Source organism: Moschus berezovskii, chromosome 12 (assembly GCF_049115385.1).
Source record: "Moschus berezovskii isolate FMDL1 chromosome 12, NW_MosBer_1.0, whole genome shotgun sequence".
NCBI classification, from domain to species: Eukaryota; Metazoa; Chordata; class Mammalia; order Artiodactyla; family Moschidae; genus Moschus; species Moschus berezovskii.
In genome coordinates, this window is record NC_142471.1 from 92,865,304 (window position 1) to 92,887,784 (window position 22,481).

Here is a 22,481-nt window from a genome sequence, read left to right on the forward strand (position 1 = left end):
TCTGTAAGCTTTTACAGCAAATTGGATTTTAAGAGTTTCAGGCCCTACAGAGGAAAGTAATTTGTTCCCCAGAGAGAACTTTATGTCAGCACTATGTCATCAGCCCTAATAACTATATTAAAGGATGAATTTTAAAGCAGTTCACAGGAAAGTTGAAAAAAAAAAATCTGTTTTCTAGCCACTTCATTAAATCAAAGAGTGATGAAAAATACATATTCAAAACATTACCTGTGATCTTGCTTTCATTTGCTGATGTTTTGAAAATCCATATTTTAATATCAGTAATTGAGTCATATGGTCAGCAACAGAGAGAAGTTTGGGGTTACTGGGATGCTTTATTTTGATTTTGTTTGTTAATTTGTTTGATTTGTTTTTCTTCCCTGAAGCTCCATCAGGGCAAAGCGAGGTTTTCCTCCTGGGAATCCCAAGGATTCCTGGGCAGAGTTTCCATCCCTTATGTACAATCAGCACATCTCGGTGCATAAAATCATTTGCGAAGGCTGGTTACTAAGTTCCAGGCAGCTCCCGGCTCTGCTGAAGCAGGGGGTGTTGAGCCCCTTGCGGGTGGGAGTTGGGGTCCATCAGGGGTTGGTTGCATGCGTGGTGGTCTTGCAGGTTTGCAGCCACAAGCGCCAGCCCCTTCCTCAAAGGCGCAGCTCCCGCTTTCCGCAGACACAGCTGTCTCGCGGAGCCTCCCTGCTGTGGGTCTGAGGATGAATCCGTGTAGGCTCAGACGAGCCCGCTGAGGTGCCCACATATCTGTCTTCTGAAATGCACAGAAATGACAGTCTAGACCCCCTCGCCATCCCCAGCTGATGGCAGGCCTGACTGAGGTCACCGTGGGTGGTGCTCCTGGAGCACTTCATGCTGCTTCGAAATGCTTTGTGCCACCAGCAGGCCATGTACCCGGGTAGGAGACACACAGGAGCAGATTTCACATATAGCACTGCTGTTTTGAGAGCTGGCCGCATGCTCACTTTGAACAACTCAACATGTGACTTTGCTGGGCTTCCCAGGTGGCTGAGTGGTAAAGAATCTGCCAGCCAACACAAAAGACACAGGTTCCATCCCTGGGTGGGGAAGATCCCCTGGAGAAGGAGATGGCCACCCACTCCAGTAGCCTTGCCTGGGAAATGCTTTGGACCAAGGAGCCTGGCGGGCTAGTCTATGGGGTCGCACAGATTCGGACATGACTGAGCACGCACCTGAAGACACGTGTGGCTTTGGGGACATCCTCCTCCCGCTCTGGGCTCTGGGCAACTCTTTAGATGCTCTGAATCCTGGGACCCGCTCTAGACCAAATCAGGACTATGGGTTCAGGAAGCTGCCTGAGAGATTTTGATGCTCAGCCTGCTGGAATCCAAAGACCATTCCAGGCCTCAGTCCATGGCTGCCTTCCGTGTGCCAAGCCCCTCATATGTTGGAGTGTTTGCACAGAGCATCTTTTTATTCATAGCTTCAGTTCAGCCCCAAGCGGACATAGAACAAGGGCCCGATTGCATCCTTCTTGTAGAAAGGTATAGCTGACCGATGTCAGGGTCCAGTTGAAAGGATCAGTTTCACCTGCCAAATCGCCCTTCATTCAGTCCCAAGACCTGAACCAAAAGGTCTTCACTTTAGTCCAGGAAGTAGCTTCTTTGATGTCAAGCATCTGGACGATTTGTCCATTTACCAGCATTTGTCCAACCAACAACAAAAAAATTACAGAAAAGACTAAACTTCATTTTGCACGTTTGAAAAATGTCCATTCTGCAGCAAAATGCGTTCAGAGTCTAGAGTGGCTGGGCTGTCACCTTGGGACCGCACCCCTATCCTTGCCTTCATTCCAGGATAGACTGGACACGTTCCCTGTCCCACCGCAGCTTGTCCCCAGCCTGCCATTGCCGACCCCCAGGAATCAAAGAGATTTCTGTGAGCGTCTTCTCCTGCTGAACCTGAGCAAACTGCAGCTAGACCCTGGAGGCTGCCGTCTGCGAGAGTAATATGCATGGGAAAGTAAAAGGTCCCAGCTCGTTTGCAGTCTTAGCTGTACACTGTCCTTCTGGTGATATTGGCCGGAAAGGGATGCCTGGAGTTTACCTTGGGTGTAGACCCAGCTATCAGCCGAACACGCTTTGTGCCAGCGCAGCCTGAGAGGAGGCTGAGGGGTGTCAACCAGGCGGGGAGGGGCTCACTTATCCCGTCCTCTCCCCAAGCACCACAAGAGGCTCCAGCTGCTTGCTATAAATGGCAGCCAAATACATTTTGTGCATTGATTCATCCTGATAAGATTTCTTGAATTTGTTCACATGAAATTCAATTGTGGACTTATTATCCTTCTTACTAATAAATCTGCTCATCTACATTGGTGTTCTGTCATATTAAGAAAATCTGTTTTTAATCAGTATTTTGATTTAATTATAAATTATTAAGAGAAAGCCTCTTAGCTTGATTGCACTGGAGAGCATGTACCTCCCAGTCAGAGCCTCGGGGGACGCAGAAGCTGGGGGAAGAAAGGAGCCTTCCTGACACCCACCCCCAACGGCAGGGACTCTGGAGGGTCTCTGGGGCTGGGGAATAAAAATGTCTCTACGACGCATTTAAAGGTCAGCTACATCTCCATGATCCGATGTGAAGCGTTGGCGTGGATATTTGTGACAGCAGTGTTGGCAGAGAGGTGATTATTTTTAGTTTTAAGGAAGAATAAATTTGATTTTCCCTTCCAAATAAGAATACTCTTCAGGACTATAGATCACATATAATTCAGTTTTTACATTTTGGAATACAGTTCTCAGTTGCCTGTAGAGGCAATATGCTTAGCAAAAGAATCTTTGCCCTGTGACATGACCCTTTGCAAGTAGGTCAAGTTATAGCTGTGCATGTATGCTAAGTTACTGCAGTCGTGTCCAATTCTTTGCAACCCCATGGACTGTAACCTGCCAGGCTCCTCTGTCCATCGGGATTCTCCAGGCAAGAATACTGGAGTGGGTTATAGAGGCAATATTCTTAGTGAAGGAATCTTGGCACTGTGACATGGCCCTTTGTGAGTACATCAAGTTACAGCTAAACAAATCCAAAATGCAGTTGTTCTCAAATTCAAGGGGAAAGCACAGACCTGTCTCTTCTGGGGTTGATGGTCAAATGCAAGTCAAGGCAAAGCAACAACACAACCATGCACCGCATTAGACGTGTCCGATTTAAGACACAAATGCTTTTCATTTACACATTTTGGTTTGGGAGAGTAGCATGCCTGGCTGATGAATTTAGTCAACTGGTTTGATTGGAAAACCAAAACAGATGCATTTTGCACATGGCTTGCCACTTTCTGCCAGGTGTACGTTGCTCTTTCGAGACCATTAAGCAGGAGATAAGGAATGTCAACCGGTATGTTTTTCAGATTCCGTTTTTGGCCGAAGGGATCAGGATTCATGGAGACAAAGTCACAGAAGCACTGAGGCCGTTTCATGAGCGAATGGAGGCCTGTTTCAGACAGTTAAAGGAGAAAGTGGAGAAGCAGTATGGCGCCCGGACCATGGTGAGTGGCTGGCGTGGCAGAGCCTGACGCCTCTTCATCACACCGTCTGACCATGACAGGCCCACAGGGCAGAGCACCCGAGTCCTGCCCGTGGTGCCCGCTTAGGAAGTGGGGCGAGGAAAGTCTGCCCCTTCCTCAGATCCTCTGCCAGCGAATCAAGTCACCTCCTTTCAGGAACTGGAAATGTCTGGGTGAGCAAGCTTGAGTTAATGTACTTGATCACCAAGTACCCTGCCCACGGCTGTGAACACAGTCTCCCCTTAGAGTCAGGGAGCAACAGGAAAATCTCATATAGACCCACAGGACTCAGGCTGGTTCATGGAAACCCTACTTCCAGTCACACAGCACAGGCAAAGGGTTAAAGCACACGCAGGGTAACAGCACTCATGATGTCCCAGAGCTGAGAGGGAGCCTTACCCAGGCCAAGGTCAGAGGCGTTGAGGGGAGGAGCAGTTCACTGAGGTCTGAAACTGTTACCTGCTGGAGGAAGTGGCCGTTGATCTAGGTCAAGGATAAGCTGCAGGAGGTGAGTGGGACGCTGCCCGGAGAGAGGACTCACTCAGCAAAGGCTGGCGGCAGGAATCTGAATGGCAAGCCAGGGGCTGCTGCAGACACAGCCATGCCTTGGGCAGAAGACAGTGCTTGGGCAGACTCGGAAAGATACCCAGCCTCACAGAGCCTGGACTGCTGGGAGACTCTGTTCTGGGGTGAAGGGCAGACCTGGGCTTTTACTAAGGGTTTGTATAAGGTTTCTGAGCCAAGGCTGACATCAAGAGCATCATAAAAAGTGGCTGGTAATTTTTTTATATATTGTATGCATCTTTTTTGGTTTTTTGTTTTTTGTTTTTTTTTTTATGTTGGAGAATGGCTGATTAACAGTGTGATAGTTCAAGTGTCTGACTCTTTGCGACCCCATGGACTGTAGCCCTCCAGGCTCCTCTGTCCATGGAATTTTCCAGGTGAGAATACTAGAGCCGGTTGTCATTCCCTTCTCCAGGGGATCTTCCCAACCCAGGGATCGAACCCTCGTCTCTCCCGTCTCCTGCGTCGGCGGGCGGGTTCTTTACCAGCTGAGCCGCCGGGGAAGCCCGGTTTCAGGCCCACAGCAGACAGACACACACATGCGTCCATTCTGCCCCAAACTCCGCTCCCATCCAGGCTGCCACAGAACCCTGAGCAGAGTTTCCACCCTTACTGATGCAAAGCACCTGACGGTTTGAGGCCTGTGGCGGGCTTGAGACAGTCTTCGTGAGCCGGGTGTTAGTCACTCTGGGGGCAGGGCCGGGCATCACACCTCAGAGTGCTCCCGCGGTGTGCAGTTCCCAGCATCACTTCCTTCCTTACTCAGGGTCTCTGGGAATCTTGGTGCGTCCTAGCCTTGACTGTGGGCTCAGGGGATGTCTGCCTGAACAGGCAGTCCCCTTTCTCCACTGTTCAGAGGTGAGCATCAGTGTGGCAAAAAGAGGCAGTGAGACCTCTTCTGGTCTCCTGAAATCCCTCCCCGCTGGCATGAACAGGGTGTCTGCGAGCAGGTCTAACAGGTTATCCTGCAAAGCAAGGCAGGCTGCAGCAGTTACTCCACTGCTCGGGACCCAGGGCCCTCTAACCGCTAAAGAACCGTGTGTCCAACCAGGCACGCCATTCTGGCTTCATTTTTAGCCCAGCTCCATCTGTCTGCCATTCTCGAAAGTTCTCTGCTGCTCTGTGTTGAACTGACTTCTTTTTCCACACATCCGTCTCATTTAGCAAACACTAATTTAGTGCTTGCTGTGAGCCTGGGACCTTTCTGAGTTTTTCGTTTTGCAAGTAGGAAGTGCAGCCTGAGGAAGGCGCTGCGGACATTTCGAGGTAGGGGAACCCACCTCTTTTAGAGGCAGCAGAACCTGAGAAGGGCCCCTAGCCTGAGGCCTCACGCTCGTAAGTGGCAAAGCTCTTCTTCTCCTGCTCTTGTGGTTGGAGACAAGTCAGGAGCAGGACTCCTCCCGAGATGGGTTGACTTGGCTACGATTACACCCTGCGCTCCCCAACCACAGCTCCAAGCCCTGTCGGCTGTGCCTGGGCCCCAGTGCCTCCAAGCCCGGGACCTAGTGCTCATCAGATGACGTGTCTGTGGCCTTGGCCAGAGCAGAGCATGAGCCAAGAGTAACTCAGCTGCCAGGCTGTGGTCTGAAGATGCAGCAGGCGGGAATCCGAGACTGTCTGCCCAGCAGGTTTAGGAATCAGGGTGCTCTCCTGCCCGGCTGCCCCGGAGGACCCTTCATGCAAGTCGGAGTCCTCGAGCTGAGCTTGGTCACTTTGGAGCTTGCAACTCATTACGATCAGTGTCAAGTGGCCGGAAGAGTCTCAGAGGGCATCACGGTGCACCTCTTTCAAAGTCTGACGCCACTTTTAATTCTTTCTAAGAAATAAACACTTGTGCAAGCTCCGTGTTCTCTTTCTAAGTGAAACACTTCCTCTCTGATCAATCATTTCCTGTATATTTCAAAATGACAGAAATCTGTCTGGCTCATCAGAACATCCTTCATATCCCGGTCTTCTGCTGTGATTCATTATTTTGGTAGAGGCTTGCTCTTGAGCATGGGGGCGGGGTGGGGGGTGGGCAGGAAGGCGGGGCTGTCATGTGGGCGGCAGTCTGCCATTCTTAGCTGGTGATAAGCCATTTGCACCGCACCCTGAGATGGCATCTTCTCCACCAATGTCCGACCCCTTCGTAGGGGCAGCCAGAGCATGTTGGGAATGCTTTCAAGAACAGAATTAAGAAAGGGTACATTTCCCACCCGTGGGAGCTGCCTTCCTGAGTCCCCCCTTCATCCTGGGACCCCCAAAGGCAGATTCTGCAGCCAGCCTCCCTTGAGCAGACAGGAAGCCTGATACCCTGTCATTCTCTGAAAAATGTGGTGATAAAATGCAGTCTGGAATGAGGCTTTCCCTTCTTATCTACTTTGAGAACTTTCAAGCATCTCAGAATACTTTAAAAAGCAATATACTATCATCCGGTTTAAAAAAAAAGATGGATTTAAAAATAAAAACCCCATAGAAAGGACATAAACCATTTTGTCAATTTTTCTGAGCCAGCCTGAGCCGTAGAAAAGGGAAGATTTGGACACCCTCTGACTCCTAATCCATGAGCGGCTCCATCAGACTCCTGTCCGGCCCACTCAGCTTTGGCCTCATCCTGCCAGCCCTGGGCTCTGAGGAGCCGCCACTTCCCAAAGGAAAGCACAGGAACCCCAGCTCCTCCTGCTGCTTGGGGAGGGAGACGTGCAGAGCCTGGGGCCCCCAGAGTGGAGCCACGAGCCTCAGTCACATTCAGCACCTGCCCCGTGCCTTCGCTGGCCCTTGGCCGTACAGGAGGCATCTGTCCACAGGCTCCTGAAAGAGTTCCAAGTTTGTCCTACAGTCCTTCCTTCTCTGGTTCATTCGGGTCTGATGAGAACAGGGAGCCTCCCGTGGCCCTGCCCCTTCTCCACGGTCATCCTCTATCGCTTTCTGCGTCACCTGGTTGTGGCCCTGAGCTCAGACCCACCCGTCCACCTGCCTCTGGGCCCCTCCACCCCAGTGCCCAGAAGAGCCCACGCTGTCCGCCCCCTCCGGCTCCCCAGGCTGGTCTGGCTCCCGTCAGCAGACAAGACACCCAGAAGCCGCTGTTCATCCTCCTCGAGTCCTTGCCATGGTGTGTGCAGACGGTGCTGTGGCTCCCCCGTCACCCCTGCCTCCAGGACTTTCCCCCTCCAGCCCTCCCTCGGGCTTCCCAGGTGGCTCAGCAGGAAAGAGTCTGCCTGCCAGTGTGGGAGATGGAGGAGACACGGGTTCAATCCCTGGGTTGGGAAGATCCCCTGGAGGAGGAAATGACAATCCATTCCAATCATCTTGCCTGGAAAATTCCATGGACAGAGGAGCTTGGCGGGCTGTCATAGTCCATGGGGTCAAAAAGAGCCGGACACATTTGAATGACTAAGCAACAACAGCAAAAGGGCTCCCTCCACCATTGCCAGGGAGACTTGTTCCAGCGATTTTCTTACTGGGATCCGTGGAACCCTGGGGTTCCTCGGAGGCCGCTAAGTGGGGTGTTTATTGGGAGGGTAAGCTGATAACTCCCACCTCCAGAGAGAAGGTCCCCTTGCCCTCTTCTATATGCTGGAGTTCAACAGAATATTCCAACCAAGAGAAGAGTGGCTAATAAGGCTTGGAGGGCAGTGAAGGTGCCCGGCTCTGGGCAGTGACCCTGAGGCTGCATGTCCTAGAGCACCCCATCTCTCCCCCTCCCATCTGGCCCTGCCCCCTCCCTCCTAATGCACCCCTGCACATACGCCCACTCCTAGGGGCCAGCCTGTTGTCCCAGCGGTTTTCCAGTCCACAGCTGGCATTTGTGCAGCATTTGGAAAGGGACGTTTCTAGAAGACTGTAAAACGGGCCTGCGTCTCACCATACCCCCGTGAAACCAGTCATCCCCAGGATGCCATGGGCAGTTCGCACCCCTGGTGGGCGCAGGTGGGGCCTGCTGGACCAGCCTGGAGATGAGGATGGTGACTGCGTGCGTCCTGGGACGGGCAGGCGTGCTCCTGTGAGGGGCTGTGGTGAGTCTGTGCTTCGTGTCTGTAACACGAGCTGGACACTGGAAGCTGCCATTCGTGTAGCCGCCCTGCCTGTCACCTGTGTCATTGCAGGTCGTCCTCGCCAGCCTTTCAAGGTGACGTGACTGTGTGCTCAGGAGGAAGCTAGGTGCCCGAGCAGTTCCTTGTTTTATGCAAGGTCACACAGTCTGTGCCGGGACCTACGTTCCCACCTGGTGGTCTCCCCGTCCCCCCACTCTGCCTGTCCTGCTGCAGGGACACAGATGTGCCCTCTCTCACAATGTCCTAGCACTGAAGCTACCCGGTAAGGACTGGGAGGCCCTGATGGCCCCAGATGAAAAAGCAGAAGTCCTGGCTGCTTGATTTCTAGAGGCTCTGCTGGGTCAAGAAGGGCTTGCGAGTTGAATGGCCCAGGAAGGGGGCCCAGGGCCACTCCAAGTGGGTGCCCTGCTGACACAAGACCACCAGTGGCTTCTGGCCCTCCCCGGCCAGAGCCCCGTCCTGCATACCCCTTGCTTCATCCTTCGCAGTCTTCTGATCCATGCTCGTGCATCCTGACCAAGACTCATGGCTGCCTCTCGGGGGCATCGCCATCCCTGTGTGGTTGAGGGCAGGACATTCGCAGCTGCTTGGGCCTTCCCAAGAGCTGGATGAGGGCAGCCTGTGGCCATCTGCACTTCCTGGTCCACGGCTGGCTCGCTGCTGTGTGCCCACTCCCTTGATCCTGGCTGCCCTGAAGATCATTTCATCAGAGAAGTGGATACATTGTACAACTAAGCTACAAAAACACATTGTACAACAGGAGGGATATAGCCAGTATTTTATAATCACCAGAAACGGAACATAACCTTAAAGGCCAAGAAGAAGATACTGTAGATTTTGGGTCTCTAGAAACATTTTTACAATTTAGGCTAGTCTGCAAGTCACCATTTTATTTTAGTTGCCTTGTAAAAGCCACTTTATGGCAAAGGCTATCTCCCTGGAGTTGGGCAATGGCACCGTCATTGGTGCTAAAGTTAAGGCTGACCAGACCCTCGGTACTGGCAGATTGCAGCTGCATATTGAGCCACTGTTCAGCAAACTACGGCCTGACATCTGTTTTGTAAATAAAGTTTTATTGGAACACAGCCATACTTATTTATTTCTGTATTGTCTATAGCTGTTTTCATGCTTGCGACAGAGACCTTATGGCCCACAGTCTAAAGTATTTCTCATTTTCCCCTTTGTAGAAAATGTTTACTAGCTCCTGCTTTAAGCTGTTCTTTTGCGATTTTGAACCTTTTACTATTTTTACAAACTTATTTCATTGAAGTATAGTTGATTTACAGTGTCGTGTTGAATGCTGCTGGACAGAACAGTGATTCATTTATGCATATATATATACTTTTCATATTCTTTTCCATTAGGATTTATCACAGGGTATTGAATACAGTTCCCGGTCCTTTACAGTTTATCCATTTCGTATGTAATCGTCTGCATCTGCTAATCCCAAACTCCCAATCCCGTCCCCCCGAACCCCCATCCCCCTTGGCAACCACAAGTCTTTTGAGCCTTTTACTATTGAAGAGATAATGTACGGGTCAAATAGTGTTTCATGGGCAAAACATAGTTAAGAAATAGGCTCTCTTATTAGTGGTGTTATATAATCTGTAACCACCCCTGGTCCCAAGCAGTTCTTCTATTGGAGAGGGCTGAATGCACGCCAGCTTTGGTAATATGGGGTTGGCGTTGAGGGAGGTTGAGCCACACAGAGAGGGAATGCCCTACAAAAATTTGATTTCTATATCCTGAGGGTTAAAAAAAAAAGTTTCTGCACCAGCTGCTGTCCCAGCTGTGCCAACATCTGGCTTGAGGGGCAGGTACACAAGCATTTTGTAGCTAATTAGGTGTTGACATGTGCTGTATTTCAGCGACACTTATTTTGTTAATATACAATTCTGTGACAAACAGAGGGTAGAAAACTCTATCCAGAGACCGCTTTTCTCTAGAATGCATCACTGGTCCACTTCCTGCTGAGAAGGAGGAGCTTTGGCAACTCCAGCCATGGATCCGCTAACCTACTGTACCAGTCACTGGCGGGGAAGGAAACCCACCTTTAATTAAGCAATAGGAGCGTCTCATTTTAGTCTAGAGAATTCAGTCCCTGTGCGTCCATGTACCTTGGTGATCTGCTTGGTTTGTCAGCATGCAGAGATATACACAGTTCATCTAAACATCTTGCAAAGTCCTTAAGTCACATTCTAGATGTTTTCTGTAAATTACAATTCCTGGTTGATTAGTGCATTGAACTGACTTTGGAGCAGGGTAAGGCATTGTGGTCTTGGTAAAGGAAACTGCATTTTAAATTAAAAAAAAAAAGAAAACCAACAAGAAAATTCTTTCTGGTATTTTTCAGAGTATCAAATCATATTTCAAAAAGTCTCCAGATAACCATGGTTTTCACCTTCAGCTCTGGACAGGAACATCAACTGTTCATAAAAGTGTGGATAACTTTGGTCTAGACTCCAGGCTGCTTAGACCACTCGGTCTGAGGTGTCTGGCCATGCCAGGCTGGACATCTTTTGGCATGGACATCAAGCAAGTCTCTCTCTTTTTCTCCTCTCCGCCCCAACCCAGCCCTCAAGTCTGGACGACAGAAGAGGCAGCCGTCCCCGGTCGATGGTTCGATCCTTCACCATGCCTTCCTCGTCCCGGCCTCTGTCCGTGGCTTCTGTCTCCTCCCTGTCATCCGACAGCACCCCTTCCAGGCCTGGCTCGGATGGGTGAGTCTGGCTCAGCAGTAGGGAGGGGAGGGGAGGGCTGGAGGGGTTTCGAGGAGCTCTCCAGGGTCCTGGATTTGTTTCATCACAGCTGAGAGGATTTCTGAAACTCAACACTCCCTTTGAAACGGAGATCATCCAAGACCTTTACAGCGATGGTGCCACTAAGACTTATAGGGTCTTATGAATTTTTGAGAACAGTCTCTCGCTTTGGGCTCCACTTTGGGTGAGACGTCCATCAAACTGTAAAGCCTCAGTGAGAGTCCAGGCCTTGTCGACACGCCCCAGAACAGTGAGGTGCATTCCTTGCCAGCAGTGAGCTTGCGCTTCCATCCCTTGCTCACTTCCACTGTGTCGTGCCAGGGCCGGCCTGTCATACTCAGGCAGGCTTCCCTGAAGGCTGGCAGGGCCACTTTCTTGCTGCAAGATCTTTTCTGAGACCCCGTGTTGCTCTTGAGCACTGGATGGCGCAAAGCCACCAAGAAGGGAACAAGAATGGAATAGATGAGTAAGCCTTTCGTTGCACTCCCACTGTGTCTTCTGCAAAGACAGCCTCGATGTTGACATTTTTGTGCATTTAGTGAGTAGCCTACAGGTAAAGCTTGTTCTGATATAGAGAAAGAAAAAAATGTCACTTGCAGTTTAAACATCTGAGAGCTTCTAACTGTTTTACTGTCAAGTCTGCACGGTTGTGTGTTTGTCCAAGCCCATTTGGTTTACAATCCAACATCTTATCAAACCCACAGGCTCTTGGCCCCTGCAACCCACAGACACAAACTCCCAGAGCATCCCAAGAGACAGCTCCAACCCCAGTGCCCTCTGTAGCCAACAGCTAGCATGCCCAATGGAGAAGAGAAAAGTGTTCCCACATTTTTTTTTCCCTAACAGTAATTTTTGTCAGTGTCTGCTACTTATAAGGCCAAGTCCATATGGAAATTCTCAATTTAGAGGTATTTAAATCAAGTGCGCTTGTCACTTAGAACAAGATTGCTAAAGAAACTTAATTCATCTTCTCCCCAAGTAAATCCCCAGGCTAGTTATGAAAAGGGTTTTATATTTCCAGGAACGTAGGGGCGAGAGCAAAGAGTGAGCTAGAGGGTTTAGATGGAAGAGTTCTGTCCTGCACATGTGACTACATGAGTGGAAACCATTGTCTCCTCCCCTGGAGCCATATTTGTTTAACCCTGAACTAGAAGGCATCTTTATTAGAGTCCAGATTTTCGTTCATTCACAGGGTTGTCACCCTTAGCTACCTAACTAATGTGGAAGAAGTGAGCCTTTGGTCTCAGATGGCATTGGTGATGTGCAGAATAAACTTCATCCTGTTGGCGGGTGCCTCTCATCGTGGGAAACATTTACAGCTCAGCCTCTTGTTTGGTTCTTTGTGTACTTGTCTGGATTTCACAGCACAGGTTTTCCGCAAGCTAAAAGATGTCCATTAATCCTTTATTTCCCTACATTAATTATCTCAAGTTCTGTAAAACCTAGAATAAAGTCATGAAGGTTTTTTTTATTGTTGTTTATAAGAGATGTACAGCTAATGGATGTTGATTTATTGCTAATTGCATATCCAGATGTCCCGAAATGCCTTCATAATCAAAGTCAACACTGGTGTAGTTCATCAATCGTCTTCAATTTTTTATTATGAAGAAGTTTCACGGGGAACAAAAGAGCATAATGAGGCCCTGTGCCCATCGCCTGTGAGCCACCTCCCAGCCCGTCTTCTTCCAGTCTCTTCCACCCTCCCCTCCTCCATACTGTATATGAAGCAAGTCTCAGGCGTCGTATCATTTCATCTGTAAACATTTCAATGTGGATTTCTAAATGGCAGGAACTTAGAAAAAGAAAAAAAACTACCTTTAGCACAGGTGAAAAATGAACCTGTGGTCATTCCATACCATCATCAGATATTGGCTTTAATTTCCAGCTGGGTCATAAATGGCTTTTTTTTTTTTTTAGTTTGTTTGAAACTGATCCAAATAAGACTCCCACTTTGGAGTTGGCTGCCATACCTCTTTGCAGATGTGCTAGATCGCTTCAGTCATGTCCGACTCTTTGCGATCCTATGGACTGTAGCTTAGCAGGCTCCTCTGTCCACTGGATTCTCCAGGCAAGAATACTGGAGTGGGTTGCTGTGCCCTCCTCCAGGTGATCTTCCCGACCCAGGGATCGAGCCTGAGTCTCTCACATCTCCTGCATTGCCAGGCGGGTTCTTTACCACCAACGCCACCTGGGCAGCTCTGCCATATCTCTAGTTCTCTTTTAATCAATAGATTTCCTCCTTCCACTCGCTTCTTTTCGTTTCTATTCCTTGTAATTTATTTGTTGAAAACTCCAGGTTGCTGCTGATGCAATCCAGATTTTTCTGACTGCATCCCCGACAGTGTTATTGACTGTGTCTCCGTGTCCCTCCTATTTCCTTCAGGTTGGTGGTCCCGTCTAGAGACTTGTACAGATTCAGGCTTGATTTGGGGGCAGGATGACTTCATAGGTTCCTCCATTCAGAAGGACATTGTGCCTGACTATCCCTCTTGCAGTGATGTTAGCAGTTATTGATAATCAATGCCTACATTCAATACCATTACTGTTCAAATCCCTCTGCCCATCCAGTTTTTTTCTTTTTTTTAACAAAACAAAGGAGGTGTGGTTCTTGCTGTCAGCGGTCAGCATCTTCCCTGGATTTGAAATGTGCTTCTCTAAATGATCCAGCTCAGTGTGGATGTCCAAGGTACCTCTCTCATGTTAGGGAGCCAAGCTGCTGGCATGGTCTTTTGATTAGAGCAGTGCTTTAGTTCTCCGTTTCCTGTTCACAAGTAAGTTTGAAAGAAACCACAGCTAGGATGGAAATGTGACCAGCTTTCTAAGTTGCCTTCTCTTACTATCATTCTCCCCTCGAGGAAACCAATTTACTCTCTGGCTGTTTCGGGAAGTCAGGCTTGGAAGGTCACAGTGAGGACTGGGGGCTGTTATAGGCTGGCTTGGGAACCTGGCCTCTTATCCCACATTATGGGGGATGGAGTTTGCCCTCCCTTGGGGCTCGGGGACTTCCTGAGCAGCTCAAAGGCAGGGAGCTTCCATGAACCCTCTCAGCTGACCATTTTGCTTCTTTTTAACCATATAGGAATGAGATGTGGACCACACTTTAAAAACACTATAATCAGAAATCACAGCATGTGCTGTTCTCCTACAGGACTGTGTGACTCACGTCTTTGAAGAGGTCACATCTCTTTTTAAATACCATTTTCATTTCATTCTGTGAATGGGGATGTCCAGTCCACAGTGTTCAGAGGCTATGGACCCTCACCAGTAGGTGGCAGAGCTGGGACCCAAATCCTCCTTCTCAAGCTCGGTTCTTGGCTGAAACTCTCAAGACAACTCCACATCTTTAGGAGCTGGAGTTGACTTCTTTCTCACTGAGCCATCAAAGGCTTTTGAGTGTAAGCTCCCTGTGTACCAATACAAACATTTCTTTCCATCAGCTTCTGCCTATTTCTCCTCTTCACATTCATAAATATTTCAGTATGAATCTCTAAAAGGTGAGAACTTCCTTTTGAAAGTAGACCTCAAATACCTTCCTCCAGCCATAAATCAACAATAATCCCTGGATATCATCATCCCATAATCCAGTCAGGCTTTACATTTCCCTTATCATCATGTAAGTTTTCTGTTTTTTTCCCCCAGTTTGTTTTTATCGAGATGCGAGACCATCGCCATGGCAATCAGTAATAAGTATCTTAGGTGGCCCTTGAGCTTCCTTTCAAAACTATTTCTTTCCTTGTAAAGTTGGGTGGTTCCCAGACAGCACCTGATTCATTGTGAGTTTTACATGGATCCGCAGGGCAAAAAGCAGCAGTTTCTCCTAGAAAGACATCATTGATTTGAACCAAAAAAAAAAAACCACAATGTTTTCTTTAGGTTTGCTCTGGAACCCCTCCTGCCAAAGAAAATGCACTCCCGGTCCCAGGACAAGCTGGACAAGGACGATCCTGACAAAGAGAAGAGGGACAAGAAAAAGGAGAAAAGGAGCAGCAAGCATCAAGAGATATTCGACAAAGAGTTTAAACCCACCGACGTTCCCCTGCAGCAGTCTGAGGCTGTGATCCTTTCAGAAACGGTAATTTCAAGGGACGCTCTCACTCTATCAGTGGTAGCTGCCGCGGGGGGCCTGTCTTTGCTCCACATTTTGCCGAGGGGGCTGTCCCTCAGATTTCACGGAATGGGCTGTGAATAGTCATTTGTGTAACCGATGCTCCAGGACATCAGAGGCTCAGAGCTGACCCGCGTCTCCCTGGAGGATGCTGGTCCTTCCCTCCATCCTCCATCCCCCAGGGCCTGGGGGGCGGGGAGCCAGCCATCAGTGGGACCCACAGGGTTCCGGGCTCTGCAGCAAAGTGGGACTCGCTCATCAGACACCCAGATGTCTCAGGAGATGAACAGGGTGCTTGTGTTGTCAGGAAACGGTAATTCCAGGCCAGCTAACGCCATTCCCCCGCCCCCTCCTGACCAGAAATCTCTAAGCCGGTGTTCTGCGGGAGTGTTATAATCTGCTCAGCTAGAGTCCCAAAGCCCCTTCCCGCGGGTTCTGCCAGCCACACGCGGTTCCATGTTATCCTTCTGGCCTCATCTGTTCCATGCTCAAATCCCTTGGCCATCTTTCACAAGGATTTGGGGGGACTTAACTCGTGCTGGTGAGTTGACATTAAAAACACATCCCAGGGACTCTCGTTCATTCCAGAGACCAGGGTGTGTGGCAACAGGGAAACCCAAGCGGCACACTCTCCTCCCAGGCCTGGGCTGGGGCGGCGGGTAGGGGGAATGCCAGCTGATGCTCCCAGCAGTGTGTCGCAGTGTTTGGAGTCTGGGGGCAAACTGAGGGCAGCTCCTGGGGTGAGCTTTATTCAGAACGTACCATTTGTAGACTGGAGACAAAGCAAAGAAGAAGTTCTCACAGGCCATCAGCTTCAAAGCTTCAGTTGGGCCTGGAGCTACCACCGCCTTGCAGTGGAAGGCTGTTTGCCTCTACAGTGCCCAAGAATGTGCCCACCCTGGGCGGGAGCCCCTGACCCCGAACCGCCCTGGCAGTTATCAAAGGGCTCAGGTGGGACCACTGTTTCATAAGACACACTTCACCGCTTGCTTATATCTTCAACACCAGAAGGCATGTTTCATCCAGACCATTTGTCATGGAGACCAGCAGTCATGTGCTGCTTGGGTGTCTAGAGGAGAAGGGAGACCCCAGACCACACGTGGTCTTCCTGCAGGCGAAGGCTCTTGTGAGGCCTTTGGACAGAGCTCTGACTGCATCCGGGCTGCAGTGTTTCATGGCAGAAGCAGGCGGCCCAGGGTGCGGGGCTCGGAAAGGGACTGGCCACCGGCCAGCACTCAGATGTGGCCTCACGTGGTGCAATCCAGAGGTTTCTCATGACGCCCCTTTCCCCCACCCCGCTGTGGGCTCTGTCCACTGTTCTGGAAAGCTGAGTGGCCAGCGACACTGCTGGGGCTGACCAGCACCCCCTTCCTTCTCCCGAGTGTCCGGACACCCTACCTGGATGGGCAAACTAACAGCAACGTTTTTTGAACATTTACTAAGTGCAGACCTCGTGCAAGTCTCTCATATGTTTTTCCTTAAGCTCTACTTTAAGATGGTGAAGCGGAAGGCCTCAGAGAATTTGAGCCAAGTGGCAGAGTTGATCCGAATTAAGTTCTGTGACAAGAAGACAAAGGATGTGCTGGCTTCAGCCATCCTCACAGTATAAGTTCTGTCCCTCCCCACTGTGGCCCTGCTTTCCTTCAGAGACAGGCTGAGTCCAGCCCAAAGCACCACCCCCACCCCCCGAACCCCAGTGGGCCCGAGGACCCTCCGAAAACGCACCAGAACCCACCAAGGTCAGAGCACAGAACCTTGACCTTTGATGTCAGCCTCTGAGGAGTCTCAGAATAGCCACAGCTGCAGTGCTAGGGGCCAGGAATCCTGGCTTCTTGCCGGAGGCAGGCTGGCTGTTCTCAGTCCAGCTGAGGTCCCAGTCTGTCCTCTGGATGACAGGTGCTGGCAAGGTCTGTGGGTCCAGCTGGGCACCTGGAGTTTCCTATTCAAGCCTCCGCGTGCCTGTGACCAGCCAGGTGCTGCAGGACAGCTGGTTGGCAGGGGGGAGGGGTCTCAGGGAGGGAAGATGACTGAGTGGCGGCAGCAGCCCCATCCCCTGAGTGGTGCCCTGGGCCCCTGGGGTTGCTCCACTCTTGTCACCCAGCTGCCCCCTCTCCACACTTCTGCAGAGGTTTTTCTCTACTTCCTCTGTGGGGCTGAGTTCAGCTTCCACCCTGAATTCGCATCGTCAGTAATGTCATGACCTCTAGTTGAGCCTCTCAGGGCCTGGAGAAGGGGGGGCCCTCCACGTGCCATTTGCATCTCACCAGTAAACCATCCCCTGCCCCCTGAACTGTCAGGATGTCCCCTGATGGGAAGGGAAGGGTGGGAAAAGCACCCTGAATCCATCTGCAGTCCCCACACATGCACCCAAGGGGAGCCCCGAGCTCAGCCAGGCTGTCCCAGGCCTCCCACAGTAGGTGGGCTGTTTCTGCAGATGACTGGTGATGCCTGGACTCCAGGATCTGCTTTGTTGGCATAGGACAGTTCCAGAAGCCAGCCTGTTGGCCAGCATGCCCTCAACCACCCCGCTTACAAAAGGACTTAAGCCTTCCTTGTCTCCTTCCAGCCTCCAGGGAGGCCCTGCCTTTGCAGACCACCCAGGGGAACACGCTGCCACCCACCCACTCTGCAGCTAGCCCTCGCCAGCAGGTCCATCCGCCCCCCTTGCCCCGGGGAATCAAGCCCCAGCGCCAAGCCCGAAGCCCTGCACACCCGTCCTGCCCATCCTGGGACCGAAATCTTGATTCTTCTTTCTCAGCTGGGTTAATAACTGTCCTCGTTTCTCCTACCTGAGAGTATTTTGGACTGCTCACGTTCCTTCAGACCTAACGATCTGAAACCAAGTTGTAAGATGTAGAGAAATAAAAATCCCCAGTGTTACAGACATGGGAGCAGGCTTAGCTGGTTAAAGTCAGGTGCATCTGAAAGTCAGAGAAGGGAGACAAATGCAATGAGAAGTAGAATTCCCATTCAGTCATGGCATAGCGTGAGGGAAGAAAGAGAAGGTGAATGAAGGAAATCCTGCAGCAAGTTTCTAGGCTTTGACACGCCTGCCGAGAAAGACCAAGAAATTAGTCCCCTGGGGACTGATTCTGGTCACTGAGCAGGTCATCACATCCACTCCCGACCCGGTGGGGCTCTCCCCGACACCGAGTGCCCGCATCGCGTTCCTGTTCAGGAGACCTGGGTGTGACATCCCCCCCAACTGTGTAAGGAGGCCGGGGTGAGGCCTGGGTTAGTTTGCCGGCACCGCAAGAACGGCATCCCACGGGCTGGGCAGCTTCAGCAGAGACTGATGGTCTCACGGTCTGGAGGCTGCACATCCAAGGCCAAGGTGCCAGCAGGGCTGGCTTCCTCTGAGGCTGTGCGGGGGAGTCTGCTCCAGCCCCTCGCCCAGCGTTCCCCTCCCCCCCATCTCTGCCTTCAGCTTCGCATGGCGCCGTCCTGTGTGCTCGTGTCTGGGTCCAAATCTCCCCACTTTATAAGGGCACCAGTCACACTAGATCAGGATCTGCTGTGACAGCGTCACCCAACCTTGACCGTCGGCAAGACCATGTTTCCAGGTGTGGTCATCTGCGCCGGAATTGCAGGTCAGCACTTCCACAGAGGAATTGTTGAAGTGGCATTAAGTCAGCCCAGGTGTCTGCTCAGTGCTCAGCGGCTCAGTCGTATCTGACTCTTCCTGACCCCATGGACTGTAGGCCTCCCAGGCTCCTCTGTCCGTGGAATTCTCCAGCCAAGAATATTGGAGTGGGTTGCCATGCCCTTCACCCGGGGATCTTCCAGACCCAGCGATCGAACCCGCATCTCCAGCATCTCCTGCCTTGGCAGGTGGTTCTTTTCCCCCCGAACCACCTAGGACGGACCCTAACTACGCTCTCTCTGTCCCTCCCACGTAGATCAGCCCCCTGCGGCCCCAGAGACCGAAGAGCCAGGTGATCAACGCCATGGGGGGCGAGCGGCGCTTCTCAGTGTCCCCGTCCTCCCCGTCCTCCCAGTCCACGCCGCCCCCGGTCATGCCGAGGGCCAAGCTCAGCTTCAGCCTGCAGTCCAGTAAGTGAGACGTCATCCCATGTGAATTCCTGACCTTGCGCTGTGACCTCCCCGCTCTGTGCAGGCTCTCACTGTAGACCGGCTTCTTCTTGGTCCAGCAGCTGGAGAGCGTGTCGATGCGCCCCTGACTTCGGGGAGTATCCCCCGGGACTGGAGCAGGTCAGGCCACAGCTGAGTCCCGGGTTCCTGTGCTCCCTGGGTGGACAGTGCAGGACCCGACCAGCGCTCCGGACCTCCTGGGGGTGACTCGAGAGCACGTGGGGCGTCCCCCAGTTCGTGTCATGAGATAATGCAGCCCACAGGGTGGGGAGGGGCCTGTTTGTGTGCAGGAGGAATGGGAAGGAAGGAGCCCTTCGGGCCGTGCTGAGGGCCTAAGGGTAGAACTTACCTTCCAGTGCTGCCTGATTTCTAGGGCTGCTCGGCCTAATTCGTACAGACTTGGTGGCCCCAAATATCAAAAAGTTATTCTCTCATGGTCTGGAGGCCAGGAGTCTGAAATCAAGGTATCTCCAGTCCTGCTTCCGTCGAGTGCAGGGGTCCCCAACCTTCAGGATCTAATGCCTGATGATCTGAGGTGGAACTGATGTAGCAATCCTAGAAATAAAGTGAAAGGCCCTTGAATCATCCCCAGCCACCCCCGGCCCCACCCCCAGGTCCATGAAAAAAACTGTTTCCACAAAAACGTTGGGCACTAGTGTTCTGGTGGATTCCCACAGCCCTCAGAGCTCCTTGGCTTGTATTCTCATTCCTCCAGTCCGCCCGCCTCTTTCACAGGCTCTAGGTTTTCTCCTCTTCTTATGGGAGACTGCAGAGGGGGTTCAGGGCTCCCCATAAATCCAGGATGACCTCATCTCCAGATCCTTCTGCAAAGACCCTCCTTTCAAAGAAGGGCTAAGGTTCTGAGTGCGTGCTCCGTCGCTCACTTGTGTCAGACTCTTTGAGACCCCATGAATGGCAGCCCATCAGGCTCCTCTGTCTGTGGGATTTTCTGAGCAAGCGTACTGGAGCGGGTTGCCCTTTCCTTCTCCAGGGGGTCTTCCCGACCCGGGAATCGAACCTGCAATCCCCTGTGTCTCCTGCATCACAGGCGGGTTCTTTACTGCCGACCCACCTGGGAAGCCCTCTGAGGTTCCAAGTGGATGTGAACCGTGGAGGGATGAAAGTGGTACCTGAGATTTCACCCCTGAAGTCAGGCCAGCCAGAGAGGTGACGGCCTGGCAGGAAGGAGGCGGCAGGCACTGTGGGTGGCAGCAGACAAGAGAGCCAGGAGCCCCTACTGTCCTCCCCGTGGCTGGAGACGGGGCGGGGAGCCCAGCCCTGGGCAGTGGTTTGTGCCGGCCGCCAACGATCGTCCTCAGCTCCTGCTTTCTTGCTGCAAGGGGAGCAGCAGCCCTTCCCGAGACAGTCTATCTGGTCGGGAGTCAGGGCTGCCATGGGGATGAGCCTCAGGGAGCCAGGCCTTTCTGGGTGGGAGACGATCTCTGGACGGGTGTCCTAACTTCACTTCATACATCCTTATGCTGTAGCCAGAGGTCTTCAAAAATATTTTATTGATTTTTTATAAATAGCTAATAAATAGGCACATTGCTGCTGCAGTGGAGGACACTTTGGTGGTCCCTTGAAATTAAACATAGAGTCACCATAACCCCCAGCAAGCCTGCCCCTGGAGATTCACCCCTGAGACCTGGACACACAGGCTCAGATACTTGAGTGCGATTTGTACCCTTAAAAATGATTAAAGTGGCAAATTTTAAATAAAGGCCAGAGTAAAAGCAACCAGCCAGCCAGTCAGGAGAGTGATCATTCCATCAGAGGCCACCTTCTCACAACTCGATTCAGCCCTAAGGCCTCCTTTATCAATTGACACCCCTCGTCCCAGGGAGCACGCTCCTAATGAACAACTTTCCATCAGATACATCATTGGTAGGACACCCAACAACAAAAATGCCCATTTCTCTCTTCAACATAAACGGCAAATGATTTCTTGGAGTCTCAGCAAAGGCTGAGAAAATAGATTGTCCTAATGATCACTCCTGCCTTTGAAAATGACTCCTTTTCGGTTTACTTTAAAAAAATCAGTACTGCTTCCCTTTGGCTTATTTAAAGCAGCAGTCACAGCGGCAGCTGCTGCTAATACCTGCCTTTTGTAGGATCGTGGCTTTTCCTGTTGTGAGAGTTTTGACAGGGAGGTGGGCTGGTTGTGAGCTGTGTTGTTGGACTCAGCTGAATGCAGCTCCCTGTAGGAGGCTGGGGCAGCGACCTGGCGGACTCTGAACCCTCCAGGCGGAGATGGCCCTTGTGACCCCCAAGCTGTATAGACGCCCGCAGGCATGGCAGTCGAGGAGGGGCCAGAGGGGTCCCCAGGTGGACGTGGCTGTTTTGCCAGTGGTCTTAAGCTCGGAGTTCAGCATCCCGTGATTCTCCTTGTGGAACATTCCCTTGCAGGGGACGCAGCCCCGGCCTTCTGTGCCCCCTCCCGATCTCTTCACTGCCCGTTGACGGGCATTTCTGGGGGTTAAAGGGTTCCGACTGCCCTGCCGCTCCCGCGAGGGCACGAAGCAGCCATGTGGGAACGCACATCACTCCCAGTGGGGACGGGGATGTGGTTCTCATCCTCCCCTTTCTCCAGGTTTGGAGCTGAATGGCATGGCCGTGACTGGGCTGGACGTGGCTGAAGTTCCTCCCCCTCTGCCCCTCAAAGGCAGCAGCACGGACTACGGGACCTTGACCGAGAGCCTGGACCTGACGGGCTCGCCAGCGCCCCCGCCCCCTCCTCCTCATCAGAGGGTAAGTCAGGGCTCAGGAACGTGGATCCGTCCTCTCTTTCCCTCCACAAGACAGCAGTTCTTCCTTCTTTCCTTCCTGATGTTGGCATGTTTACTTTGGGCAGGCCAAGGCTTGATTTCCAGGAAAGAGGTGGCATTGGTTAGAATGCAGATGTGTGTGGCCTGGGGTCCTGTGCATCCCCATGGGAACGTACACCCCCAGGGGGAACATGCAGAGTGGGGAGAATTCCAGCCGGTGGGTCCAGGGGCCATTCTCGTGACCTTGGAGGTCATTGCCCTTGAGGTGCAATTCTTATGAAAGTGGTTTTGAAAAGTAGCTTTTTGTATGAAGACGTTTGTCATTTGAAGAAGCTGGCTGATGCCACAGGCGGGGGACACGTCATGCTCCTGGACACTGCCCTTGCCCCGAAGAAGCCCTGGTCCCAGCCGTTCTTCCAGGCAGCCTTACTCTCCCACTGGCCGTGTGTGGGTGGGGACAGGTGCTCACCACACGAGGAAACTGTAGACGAGCATGAGATTTCGCTCCAGCTGGAGCACACCCGAGCTCCTTGAGGCCGCCCATTCATAGCCCTGCCTCTAGCCCTGGAACCTCTCCCTACCCCGTTTAGATTCGGGGTGCTGGCTGTCACCAGCATGATCAGCCAACTC

At 51.7% G+C, this 22,481-nt stretch overlaps 1 protein-coding gene across 2 annotated transcripts in view; it reads left to right on the plus strand.

The window, feature by feature from the left end:
• Nucleotides 1–22,481, plus strand: part of DOCK1 (dedicator of cytokinesis 1) — a 570,880-nt gene that overhangs the window by 542,907 nt on the left and 5,492 nt on the right. For both annotated transcript variants that reach the window (XM_055424405.2, XM_055424406.2), the window contains exons 47-51: nt 3,377–3,514; nt 10,705–10,850; nt 14,763–14,961; nt 18,894–19,047; nt 21,677–21,834. In XM_055424405.2, the coding sequence (XP_055280380.1) occupies nt 3,377–3,514; nt 10,705–10,850; nt 14,763–14,961; nt 18,894–19,047; nt 21,677–21,834 (795 nt within the window). The remainder of the gene's footprint in view (nt 1–3,376; nt 3,515–10,704; nt 10,851–14,762; nt 14,962–18,893; nt 19,048–21,676; nt 21,835–22,481) is intronic.